Source organism: Lepidothrix coronata, unplaced genomic scaffold (assembly GCF_001604755.1).
Source record: "Lepidothrix coronata isolate B3197 unplaced genomic scaffold, Lepidothrix_coronata-1.0 Scaffold18, whole genome shotgun sequence".
Lineage (NCBI taxonomy): Eukaryota > Metazoa > Chordata > Aves > Passeriformes > Pipridae > Lepidothrix > Lepidothrix coronata.
Window position 1 is genome coordinate 574,535 of NW_016690198.1, and position 12,788 is coordinate 587,322.

At 35.6% G+C, this 12,788-nt stretch overlaps 1 protein-coding gene across 3 annotated transcripts in view; it reads left to right on the forward strand.

The window, feature by feature from the left end:
- SLF1 (SMC5-SMC6 complex localization factor 1) overlaps positions 1-11,557 on the forward strand; it is a 34,916-nt gene extending 23,359 nt beyond the window's left edge. For 2 of the 3 annotated variants that reach the window (XM_017807309.1, XM_017807311.1), the window contains 7 exons: positions 532-679; positions 2,771-2,916; positions 4,888-5,054; positions 5,553-5,659; positions 7,528-7,620; positions 8,013-8,195; positions 10,607-11,557. In XM_017807309.1, the coding sequence (XP_017662798.1) occupies positions 532-679; positions 2,771-2,916; positions 4,888-5,054; positions 5,553-5,659; positions 7,528-7,620; positions 8,013-8,195; positions 10,607-11,103 (1,341 nt within the window). In that variant the 3' untranslated portion in view covers positions 11,104-11,557. The remainder of the gene's footprint in view (positions 1-531; positions 680-2,770; positions 2,917-4,887; positions 5,055-5,552; positions 5,660-7,527; positions 7,621-8,012; positions 8,196-10,606) is intronic. The other variant, XM_017807310.1, reaches the window with a different exon arrangement.
- The last annotated feature ends 1,231 nt before the right edge of the window (positions 11,558-12,788 follow it).

Sequence of the window (12,788 nt, forward strand, 5' to 3'; positions counted from 1 at the left end):
GCAGGACACTAACACCTTGCACCGTTTTCCCTTTCGGCACAGACATACATAGTTAGGCACAAAAGGAGCTTTAATTTCATGCTGAAATCTTTAGGAAAAGAGAATCATAATAGAGCAGGGAAAAGAAGATCCTCGTATTGTCAAATACAAGGTTAACTGGAATAAGTCCAGTACCTGAAATCTTACGGTTAAACAAAACCTAACTTAAAAAGAAATCACATAATTGTACTGGTAAGCTTTGATCCCATTTTGCATATTGTTTTAGACAGGATGTTTTCAAATAACTTGTTTCTCTCCAGTGCAAAATCTTAATTAGTGTGGCATCCGTGACGTTAATTGTGTTGACCTGGCTGCAACAGCTAGCTTTTGAGCAGAAAAAGAAAGGCCAGTGAAGGAGTGACATGGCAACAGAGTAGGCTTTTATCTAAAGATATTCTCTTTATCATAGGCCATGTTATTGCTGGTACATTATCAGTGTGAATTTGTTATACAGTACAGGTCTATAGATACTCTCTGTTTTTTTCCATTTAGGCTTTCAGATGTGAAATTGCTGGTCTATTAAGTGCCATTCTTGGAACTGTGGTGGAGTATTGGATCATCTCAGGTTTTCTTATGGACAGAAACGTGTTTCATCAAATAGCTGATGATTTGGCAGAGTACCTTGCCATTTCGTGTGATGGTGAGTAGCAAGGTCTCTCAAAAGTCTTCTAACCAGGTACACTAAATCCTAACTAAAATCCTTGGTTTACCTTCAAGTTATTTTTTACGTCCTGTTGCAGCTGTGTACTGTGATAGTGTGGTGTGTGCATATGCAGGAAAGTGTTTTATTGTCTGTCTCTTTGTGTCAAGCGAAGACCAAAGAGAACAGCCTTTCGTATTAAAATCCCTCTAAATAAATCTCATTAAGTATTAATGTGAAAGCAAAACTGCACAGTGTGAGGAAGAAAAAAAATCTTTGGAGCTCTCTTGTCAGTGTGGGAAAAGCTTTAAGCATATCATAGTAAAACTTAAATACAGAGAAGCACTTGGAGACACCTTACTTAACTCAGGCCAGTTTTGTCACTTCAGAAAACCAATAGTTTGCTAAAGACACTTCAGATGTAAGTACAAAAGCTACCCTGAACTCTGTGACTCCTACAGGCTGGAAGTGAAACATTTCAATGTCTCATTCCAAATCCTTAGAATTAATAGACTTTACCTGGGGAGTGGGGGAAAATTCCATTGAGTCCTATGAATGACTGTTGTTCCCCCTCATTAAATATACTGGTTAAAAAGAAATGTCACGACTCAAGTAACTGTTATCATCTAATATGTAATGTTGGTTGAAGTGTCTGTAGCTTTAGCAACTAGGGGTTGCAGAACTCAAAAGACAAAAAAAATAATTTCAAGAAAAATACTTAATTATTTTAGTTTCATTTTCAAACTTCATTCCCACCCCCATTCCCTCTACTGTCCCCATTGAAGAAATATAGATATTGTGGTTTCAGTCATCATTTTCTGTAGTAACAGGTGTATGTAGGCTTCATTTAAAGTGTATCTGCCTTCTACCTGGGTACTTGAAAACTATTCTGAAAAAAAATTAAACTAAAATCTTAGTCTTGGGACAAATATTTCCACTCCACTCTTACAGAAAGCAAATTATCAGAACTGTTATAGCCTACCTTGCATCTTAGAAGGCCAAATCAGATGGAACTTTGTAGTATTTAAATCAATGGAGCTTTTAGTTTGTACTGCTATTGCCACCTCTCCAACAGATTTTCTAGCTGTCCTAGAATAATGAGAATCTTAGTTATATATTTCTTACTTTCCTATACACAAATGGAAAACAAGAACAGCATTCACAGTCTATTTATATAGAATAAAGATTCTTTGACCTCTGCCACTTGGTACAATGCACAGCACTTAAAGCAAAATTGTTGCAGAGTTTTTCTAAATTCAGTTGCTCTTACAGTAGAAAACATCTGTACTCTCAAAACTTATGTTTTGATTGAGGCTACAGATCACTTAATTTATGAGCACTTCTTAGCAGAACAGAATATTTCCTCAATGCAGTAAAGACTTCCTTCCTCATGGCAGATATTCATCTCCACCTGTTTCACTTGTTATTTTGACAAAATTATTTTGCTAGAATCAAAATAGAAATTCATACCACCATAAGAAAAATCAGTCATTCTCTCTTGTTTTCCAAAAAAAGAGAGGTAGGCCAGACATATGCCAGATATATATTAAGAAATATAAAGATATATAATTTCTTCCTCCACTGAGTGGTTTTATTTTTTTAAACAGTGTAAGCTATTTGATACATCTGAGTGGGGTTGCAATTTGCTTACAGTCACTTCTGACCTACAGAACTTGTAGGTTACCCTGCATTACTTGCAGACTTATTGTGTTGCAACTCTTATCTGAATTTGTGTCACTTAAATATTTAAAAGGTGATCACTTGCATAACTTCACAAATAAATAATTTTATTCTCAAAATAAAGGTGTAACTTTTATAAGAGTATATTGAGAGCATTTTAAAAACTGATGCATAAAAACTGATGCTTTGTCTTTTAACACATGTTAAATGTAGTAGCTGGTCATTATCTTAGATGATGGATAAAATGTTTTTTAATGTGATTATTTTTAGTAATTCTTCTGGAGAATAGCTTCTAAATCTGGAGGAAAAAAAGTCTAGAAGAGCTATATTTCTAGATAACTAGATGTTTTAGATTTTTGCATTCTCATTTAAATATTCACTTTGTTTCCCCTCCCCATTGCTTTTATCCAGATTTTTCTATATGTGAATTAAAAATGTTTATTTGTGCCATACCATCCCTCTGGCTTCAAATGTTTGTCGCAGAAGCAATTTTAAAACACATGTGTTTACAGAGGAATATAGCTGTTCCTACAGAACCTCTTTCTCTTCAGAAAATAGTAAGTAACTCTTCTTCTAGTCCTTAATAACTTTTCAGACTTCAAAATTTGACAAGTAATTGGATTCATAAAAGTCTCAAAAAATATTTTTTCTTTGTGGTCTAAGGTCATGCTTTTTGCATGCATTGTCTTCCATGTGTTCCACTGCATATAAATTTCTCTGTGCCTCAGATCTAGGTCTGGAACAATGGTAAGATTTTTCTTGCCAGAGAATTTGTCACACCTGATTAATTTGTTTACATGCAGTTAACTTGAAAGTCAAACAATGAAACAACAGTGAACACAATAAAAGCTTTTAAAAATAATCTCTGATGTAAATAGTTTATTGCAATGCTACATTTAAAATTAAGGAAAATGCCAAATAGTGTGATTTTTCTGGGCTACCTTTTCCTTCTGGTTTTTTTAAGAGGTGACAGTCTATTATTCTGCTGTGTCCAGGCATTTGTTGCATACAAGAGTTTATGATTTTGAACCACATTGTATTCCTGTGAATTTTTCCTCTTAAAAATTTTCTTCTACTTACAAACCTTTGCCTGCCTTCAAATCACAATTTGTGATAGTTTGTAAGGACATAAATGATGAAAACTGTGAAAGAAATTCTTAAAACCATGACAGCTGGCAGGTTGCAGGCAAATCAGGGTGATCACACGATAATGACATGCCCCAACTTAGAGCATCATTTCAGTAATCTTAGTACCAATGCCTAAACAGAATATGGAATCCGTAACTGTTTCACTCTTTCTCTATGTCCTAAAATTCTACAGTTAGTCACAGAAAAACAAATTTACATCTTCATACATACACCTTATGTAAGTTTTCTTGAATTTTACAGGAATTTATTGTCAACAGAGGTCACTGTTTATTAATACAGTATGTTTAAACAGAACTCAAACAAAAGACTCAGAATTTTAAAAATAAACCAACTATATATCTAATATTTAAGTATATAGCCAACACATATGCAGCAGGATTGCTATTTTTAGTATTGCCATGACTACTGATCACTCTCTACAACTACTGAAATGTAAATTTTTATAGTGCTTGAAACAAGTTCATGTGCTTTTTGTGGCTTTCCTTAGTATTACTTTGTCTCCTTTCTTATTCCATACAATAAAAATTAACTATCATCCAGTTCTGTGAGTTCTTCTCATACAGCATCTTATCAGCTGGGCTTTTCTCTGGGTTCAATGAGTGACATCCTACTCTCTGGTGGTAAATGTGCAGTGAAGGCACAAGTGAGGTGTCTGCAGAATCTAGAGGGATCTTAAGTAATCTAAATACTAAAAGCCTTCCATAATGCCTTTCTTCAGATATAGTCATTATGTTTTCATTGAATGAATCCCCTCACTGGACTTTTTCCTATGTTTTTGTCAAACTGCAGAAACTTAGATGAATTTTTTAAATAAGCTATATAAGTAAGTTTGAAGCTCTGTGTTACTGGAAAGACGCTAACATATCTAGAACACACAACACTATCTTAATAATGAGAGAGCACTAAGAGATCACTAGCTTATTTTCTTTAATTGCTCAAAGACTTAGTCCAACCCTTCATCTTAGAAGAGGTGAAGGAGCAGAATGAGTATTTCTTTAGCAAATTGCTCCCTGGGTTGGGAGCAGGAAGTTTATAAATTCTTTCGTTAAATACATGAAAATCAATTAGTTGTACTCCACTCTTATGTCCAGCTAAAGTGATCCAAATTTTCTCAGCTACCAGAAGCCCAACAGAGAGGTCTAGAATTTCCCAGTTTCTGTCTCAGACACAAGCCACTCACCTCTGAGGCCAGTGTAAAGAGTGAATTACAAGAATATCAAAAGGAATTGCAAAAGACAGCTTTAAACTATCTATATGTACAATCATTTAGTGATCAGATTTTTTAAAACTTAGATGCAGCAAGCATCATAGATGACTGCTTTGCATCAAGAACAACAAAAGAAAATTACTTCATTTTAAAAATACTACTTCTGCAACAGGTCTGTTCCTATTTGCCTGCTTTGAGAGAGATAGCATTGCATGAGACAAAGATACACAAAGCAAAGAAAAAGAAAATAGGGCAACAGCCATGCCCTGAGTCTCAAAGGGCATTACAGATGCTAAATGGCGATAAGCAGAACCAAGTCAAAGTGCTGCCTGATCTACCGTAAGTAATACCTATAACATCACCAGTTTTATTCTGCTTTGGGGGACAGCTTCTGACCTGACACATTTCTTGAACTTTATATGACCTGTTTTGTTGTCTACAAATTACTGCAACTGACAGAAAACTCCATTGTAAACCTGTAACACCTCTGGGCTGGGGTTTCCCCCTTTCCCTTTGATCATCAGTTTCAGTGTATATGCAGACTGATGTAGTTGTATTTGCCCAATATTAAATTTATAGGGTACATAGAGAAGTTGAAGTGTTCATACAATTACCTTTAAAGAAAGTTTAATTATGGGCAATGGAATTTTATTACTGTTTTAAATAGTTATAATTAAAGGACATAGAAATTACGTAATTAAGACATTTTAGAAATTACACTGAAATGGATAGATCTAAGTATGCTATATATAAAAATTTAAAAACATTAAGTATATGTACATTATCTTAAAACATGAAATAGCGATTTTAAACCTGTCCCTTTTGCTCTCTTTTCAGAAACCTAACCTTTAAGAAGCTTAAAGCAAAAGCAGAAGCTCAGACTGCACACACCAAGGAGAATTGCTATCTTTTGGCTGAAGAGGTATACAAGAGAAATATTAAAGGTATTCTATATATCTAATATATGTTAAGAACTTTAAAATGGTTAGAATTGACAGTTTCAGGTTTAAAAACTTATCCTGATGAATGCTGAACTAAAGTGATGGCTTATGCCCAAGAATTATTTTCTTATAGTTCATGTTTGGAATTATATATATGGTGCAATAAAGTTGCCTTCTTCATTACCCTCCTCCCAGATATTAAATAAAATGTACAGCTTGTGTGAGCATATTCCAGTCTTGCCTGCCTTACTTTGCTAATCCACCTCAACCTGTGCTTGGTAGGATCAACGTCTTCTGATTTGAAAGTATAATTCAGTCTTCATCTCTGAGTCTTAGACATTTTGTGAACAAAGACTGAGGAGTATGCTATGTTACATAGCTGTGTTAAGCATATGGACCGTTTTCTTCCAGGCATTCAGCCCAGACTATGAAAGGCATTTGGCTTTTGTCTTAGCTATACTGGAACTCGAGTACCTAAGGAATAAAACAGCATTGCAGTAATTCATTTGTTTCCTCCTTGTTACACAATTGCTTGAACAGAATTACTTTCTGGAACTACTTTTTGTCATCTTCATCATAAGAAATTTACCTATGACTGTATTAATATGACACCCAAGAGAAGGCTCAGAAAAAAACCTGGCAAAAGCAAGCTGGGATTGTTCAAACAATAAAAACAGAATTGTAGCAAAACACTGAAGGATAAAAGGAAACCTCACGTCCTTTTGTTATATAAGAGAGCTTCAGTAACAGAGCCAGACCATACATTTTAAAAATTGGTTGCCTTTCTCTTTATTGCTTTTGCAAGTAAAATTGGTGTGAATTATTATGTGCTGACTTCTACAAAGAGAAGTGAGCTGAAGGACTGGGAGGGGGGAACAAACCCTGCTTTTTTTCTGTTCTTCGTCTGCCAAAATTGTAAGTAGTGTCTTCTGCTGAAAGAATGAGTATGGAGCTGACAGATTTACATAGTGAAGGTATTAATATAACAAAATGTTCCATGTAAATCTTATCACAAAGGTTGAGAGATTTAGCCTGAGATATTTTGAATTTCTCAGATGTTTGGTGCATCATCTTTCACCTAGCATCAGGATTTTCTTCTTGCTCTTAGTCAAACCTAATCAATTATTGAAAGCAAAAGAGCATTTAGAACGGGTCTGAAGTTTTTATTATGCAGAAACTAATGGTGTCTTTACGTATAAGCATTAGCTCTCAGTTGCTTGTTGTTTAATTTTTCACACTTATTTCAGCTTATTACTAGTGCTAGAGATTTTTTCCAGAGGATTTTCTTATTTTTATTATTATTACTATTTCTCTCTTTTTTCCCTCCCTCACTGCTGTAGCCAAGTCAGACAGCCTATTGAGAAACAGCAAACCATCTGTTAACGGATTTGAAGTTCTGAATTATACTTGAGTGTGTAGAGGCACTCGTGCTTAGCCAGAAACATTCATTTTGAATTAAGCTATAAATGCTGTGTAAAAAGAACCATACATTTTAATGTAGGTTCATGAATAAATTTAAGGGAGGGCAACTGCACTCTAAAGTTTTATTGCTTCAAAACCTGGTATTTTTTGGTGTTCTGTGATCACTTGGTGCTTTTATAGTGTGATTGAAGCTTTAAACCTTGAACTGGAGGGGAGATAATTCTTGTGTTAAACCGTTTGCAATACAATTTCATTGCAAGATCTCTGGTGGAACAGAAGCTCTGTGGGTTTTTTTTTCTTAAAGGATGGTTAAAAAGGATAAAGGAAAATCTTAGTTATTATTGAGTTTTCTGGTACACAGCCAGGTCTCCTAGTTCCAGGCACTTTGATTATTTTCTTTAGTTGCTATCTTGCCTAGTCTAGTGTAATCTATTAATTTTTCATGGTAGGAGAGACAGCCCTGCATAAAGCTTGCATAAGTAACAACGTGGAGAGATTGATTCAGCTTCTCTCTTTCCCTGGAACAGACATTAATGTTAAAGGTAAGTTATTCATTTTCTCTAGAGAACTAAGAAATAAAGCCAGATAAAGAACTCTATTAATATCTGTTTGGTAATAAAGTTTGTATTTATACTACTAAAACTGTCTTTATTATTTTAAACAACACAAAATGAGGACTTTTTAGCAAACATTGAGGTAAGATGAATTTGTAACTGAAGCGAGTTTTACCATCACATTTTCTGCTGATTTTTAAAAATGCTATTTAATTTTTTTCAGATTTTTTCAGTACAATTTCTTGTTTTGAAATCACAAGCTGCCACTCTAGCCATAATGAACACTAAAAATTAAAGTATTTTGCTGTGTAACAAATCACGTTATTAACATTTCAGTACTACTTCTGCTGTTTTAAAACTTCCCTTGATTTATAATGCAGACTATGCTGGCTGGACGCCTTTGCATGAAGCCTGTAACCATGGCAGCACAGTGTGTGTCCGTGAAATTTTGCAGTGTTGTCCAGAGGTAGACCTGCTCAGTCAAGTGGATGGGGTGACTCCTTTGCATGATGCGCTGTCAAATGGACATGTAGAAATTGGCAAGCTGCTACTTCAGCATGGGGGTGAGTGCATTTATGCTAAACTGGTTTAGGGAAATTATCTAACTGTTCTAAATCCATGTGAAGTTCACAGCGTTTTTCTTAATAGTTGTTTTAAAATACAATGTTATTATGAAAGATTTATTTTAAAACATTTTTAAGCCGAGCTGGTTTAGTTACAATAAAAATAATACTGTTTTCACAGTTATCTTGATCAGCTGAACATGAAATTAACCAGGATTTTCACATTTTTTCCAGTATGTTGATGTTTTTATTCTGCATTTTACACCATATGCATTGTAACTATATTCTCCATAGTCATTAATGAAGGTGCAGATTACCTAGTCGGCAAGCAAGGCTAAGGATTTTCTTTTGTTTTGATTGATTTTTACCACAATGCAAATATAATCATGTATTTCAACATAAATTTGTTCAGGATTTATGAAAATTAATGTGATGGTCTTTGAAGAACACAATTAGTTTGGTAATTAGTTTAAGAAAGGAATTTATATTGTAAACATGATAACTGCTGTTTAGGGATAATAGTGGGAGGGATGCCTTAGTTTCTAAAAAAAGATACATTGCCCCTTAGGCAGGCACATGATAAATGTTTTAAACAATGTTTTTTGTTCAGTGACAGGGTATTTGTATCTTGGTTTGAAGTATGTATTGAATCAATATATTTAACTAAGTATATTTTTTAAAAAAACAACCAAATAAAACAACCAAAACCAAACAACTACATAGAATGGTCTTGGGTATCAACTCTTCCTTCTTTTAATTAGTTTATTAAAATGTGTGGTTTTCAGTATCTGTGCCATTGACCTACTGTGTCAGCATAAACTGTGTTTTATATGCCTAGTCGATTTTTTCAATAAAAATCATTCTGGGTGTAGTCATGAGGCAGAAGAGTGCACTGTGTTGAGATGGCCTATTACTTAATTAAGGTAGAGAAACAAAATTTTATTTCATTCTTGGCATACAACCAATATTTACAGTCTTCTCCTGCCCCCTAAAGGCTATGTCTGTGTCTGTTGTGCAAGTACTGGATCATAATCAGTACATTCCTCTGCAGTTCTGCCTCTGTGTTGGAGGAGCCTCAGTTCTGTGATTCCCAGGTGTTTTATGTATTTACTCAACCATGTATCTGACATGCCAAGCCAATACCTGGGCTCAGTTCCATCAGTCTAAGTGATGCAACAGCCAATATTATAGTAAGCCCAGCTCCTCAATTTGAAATGGCATTGCACTGGCAGATGTACATTTTTCCTAGGCTATTGTGAAAAATTGGTAGTGGATGATCTTGTTGTCTTAGGGGAAGAGGTCTACTTGCACCTGCATTCTTCAAGGTTTTCTGGCAACTCTAAGGCTGCAAATATATATTATATTTGCCTTTGTCACTCTCTGAGTTATGGCCTGGTAAGTAACTAACAAGACTGTGGTAGAAAGAATCTTACCCATTCAGTGTGAATTTACTCAGTTTAGTAATTTAGAACACATCTCTTTAAAAACTTACTCAATTTTCTGTCTTTAAAAACCTTCAGCTTGCAGAAGATTTAATGATACTAAATAATCAGTAATAATACTAAAGCTTATATCAGGGCAAAGTTAAAATTTCTACTATGGATATGTAATGTGAGGCTTTACCTTGTGTCAATAAAATGTATTTCTGAAGAAGTATTCAAGTTGAAGTGACATTATTACTTTACCAAGTAACCCAAATTTATGTAAGTAGATTCCTAATGTGTTCATCTTTGAAAAACACCTGTAGTGTCTTAACAGCCTTCCTTTTTTCTTACTGAGGCAGCCTTTCTTAAACTTATCAGGAGATGTGTAAGCTGTTCAAATATTAATAGGTCCACTGTACTAATAAACAGGAAATACTGAAAGAATGCAGTGTAGTCTGAAAAGTAAACATGTCCCATTTACTCACTTTAATTCTATTTATTAGAGCAATTATGTTTTGCATTTCAGAAGTCTGTTAAGACCAAATTTTGAAACTCAGTTGTTGGGGAAGACTTGGATTCCCACCTCAATAGTTTATCTTGCTGCATAACCTAAGGCAAGATTGGCCACACCATCCTGAAAAGGAAAATAAAGATCATCACAGTAACGTGCCTTTAATTTGAAGTCAGTGTCAGCAAATAACCTGGTCTGTAAAGTACTTAACAGAATTTTGCAACAGTAATAACATTACATTTTTACATACTCTATGGAAGTTAACACAAAATTTTCTTTAAGAAAATTTTACAAAGGATCTCTCTACATGTTCTAGATTGTATTGCAAATATGTAACTCATCAGTTACATCAACATAACTTAGTATGAAAAGGAACTTAAACAGACTCCTAGCTTCTGGCAAAAACCAATCCAAAATCTTGTTTGGCTGCCAAATCAAATCTGCTGTTGTTATTAATGTTTATATTTTCCCTGCAGGACCAGTCCTTCTACAGCAAAGGAACTCCAATGGAAAATTGCCACTGGATTGTGTCGAGTCAGCAGCAGTAAAGGAAGAACTTTTGAATCTTGTTCACCCAGAAGAGAGCATTGACAGCTTTTATGAATGCATAGAACAAGAGTTTTGCAGTCAGCAGAGAGAACTGTGTTTGATTTTATTTAATAAGCTGCTGCTGAATTATTGTTCAGTTTATAATCTCTCTTCACCCTTGACTTTAACTCTCAGAGAGGTAACTTGTTCAAATGTACTTCCAGTAATGGTTTATGGTAACTCCGAGATGAAAAACACATTTTCTGAAGATTGGTTAGTAGATACATATTTTAGAGAGCTAGAAACTTTTCAAAAGCTACCACAATTTCTTCAAGAAATATCTGGAAACATGTTTTCCTTCCCTGGAGAACAGATGAAAGTCTTGTTAGCAACTATAGAAACTATGGTAGAAGCATATCAGCTCTTAAATCTTTATAGCAGTTAAGTTCTAAACAAGCCACATTGGCTGAATCTTGATTGTTAACCCTTGTTATTGGCCTAGCTTTTTTTCTGACAAATTTCACAGCCCTACACATGTTGGCATCTCCCACAGTGTTACTATCTTCCTCTAGCAGATCCTGGAAGTCAGAAACACTGATTCAGCAGGTTTTTGGCAAAATTTTCCCAGTACTTGCCTGACAGATCTAGATGTCTGTGATCTTAGGAGGGTGCTATATCATCTGCAATGAGTTAAGCTTTGTATTTTCTGTCTTGAAAGTCTTTGTTACCTGTCTCATGCCATAGGTCACTTTGGTTTTCAGAGGTAGTGACCTTAAATTTAAACCTAGTAATTGATTGTTTCAATCCTTGAGAAAGGCTTGTGCTTACATATTTTAATATCCTTTAATAAAGCTAATGTTATAAATATCTGTCATGAAATAAAAACATATGGAAAAGCAAATTTCTTTCATCAATTTTTGTCTTATTTATCCTTGTCTTATAAAAATTAAAATTATGTTATGTAAATTAATTATGTCTTGTAAAATTCAAAACAGAAGGCACTATATCTATATTTACAGAATCAATATAGTATCATTTCCCATGTCTTTGTTTGATAGAAATGGTCACACAAAGAGGTGTGGAAAATCTTCTCACTCATCAGCACTGTGTCGCTTGTGGTCACGTTCATTTGTGCAGTGACTGCCTTAAGGAGACTGGCCCAGATACCCAGGTGATTTACAAAACTGTCAGCACATTATGGAGTTCTTGGAATCTGCTGTTATCCTGGTGTAAGAGTGTGGCAGTTTGAGTAAAATTAGAAATCAAAAATCCAATTTGCCAGGCTCCCCCCACCCCTTCCCAACAATTTATCCTAACACTGGAGAGAAACTTTCAGGCTAGAGGCTTCTGTAGGGGAAGGGGGAAGTATATACATTTATTTACACAAATAAATATACTGTACAAACTAAAAGCAACTATATATATATATTTACATTTTTGTCACTCAGTCCTTTCAAGCCCCTTCTTTTAACTACTTTAGTCCAGGAGCAGCTTTTCAAGGCTGATACGTAACACAGTCTTTGCCGTGGGAGTGTTCTGGGCTCCTGAACACTCCCCCCTCACCAAGTTCCAGTTGTTTGTTGCAGTCTCTCCTCCTCATGAAGTCCAAGATGATAGCTTTGAGTCTTTGCTCTTCTGCTGCTGTGTGATTTCTTTCTCTCATACCTCGGTTCGTAGGCTGCTGCAGTGTAGTTTAGCTTATCAAGCGTCCACGTCCTAGAATGTTGATTTCTTCTCGGGTTTTCGGCTGTCCTGCATCCAGATCACGGCAAAGACATCCTCCGGGCCCCTCTCTATCGGGGGTCCATCTCCAATTATTGCCTAGGATCCTTCTCTCTAGCAATCGAGCCCCTCCGGCCCATCCACTTGGCTCTGCTCCAATGCTGAGCCTCACATCCCCTCTCACTAAACAGCAAGAGGGAAAAACAGCCCTCCTCTGCAGCTTGGCTGCAAAGGGAGGGGGGGAAGAAGAAGAAGGCCTGGCCACAGGGCCTGCCTCTCTCTCTCCCACTTACCAGTTGTTTGTGAGTCGCATCCCTCACAAACATGCACTCATTCCAATGCTGTCTCTAACTCTGGCCTAGGCAGAGTTAGGGGGGCCACAGGGCTCCCCTTCCCCCCCTGAAGGGA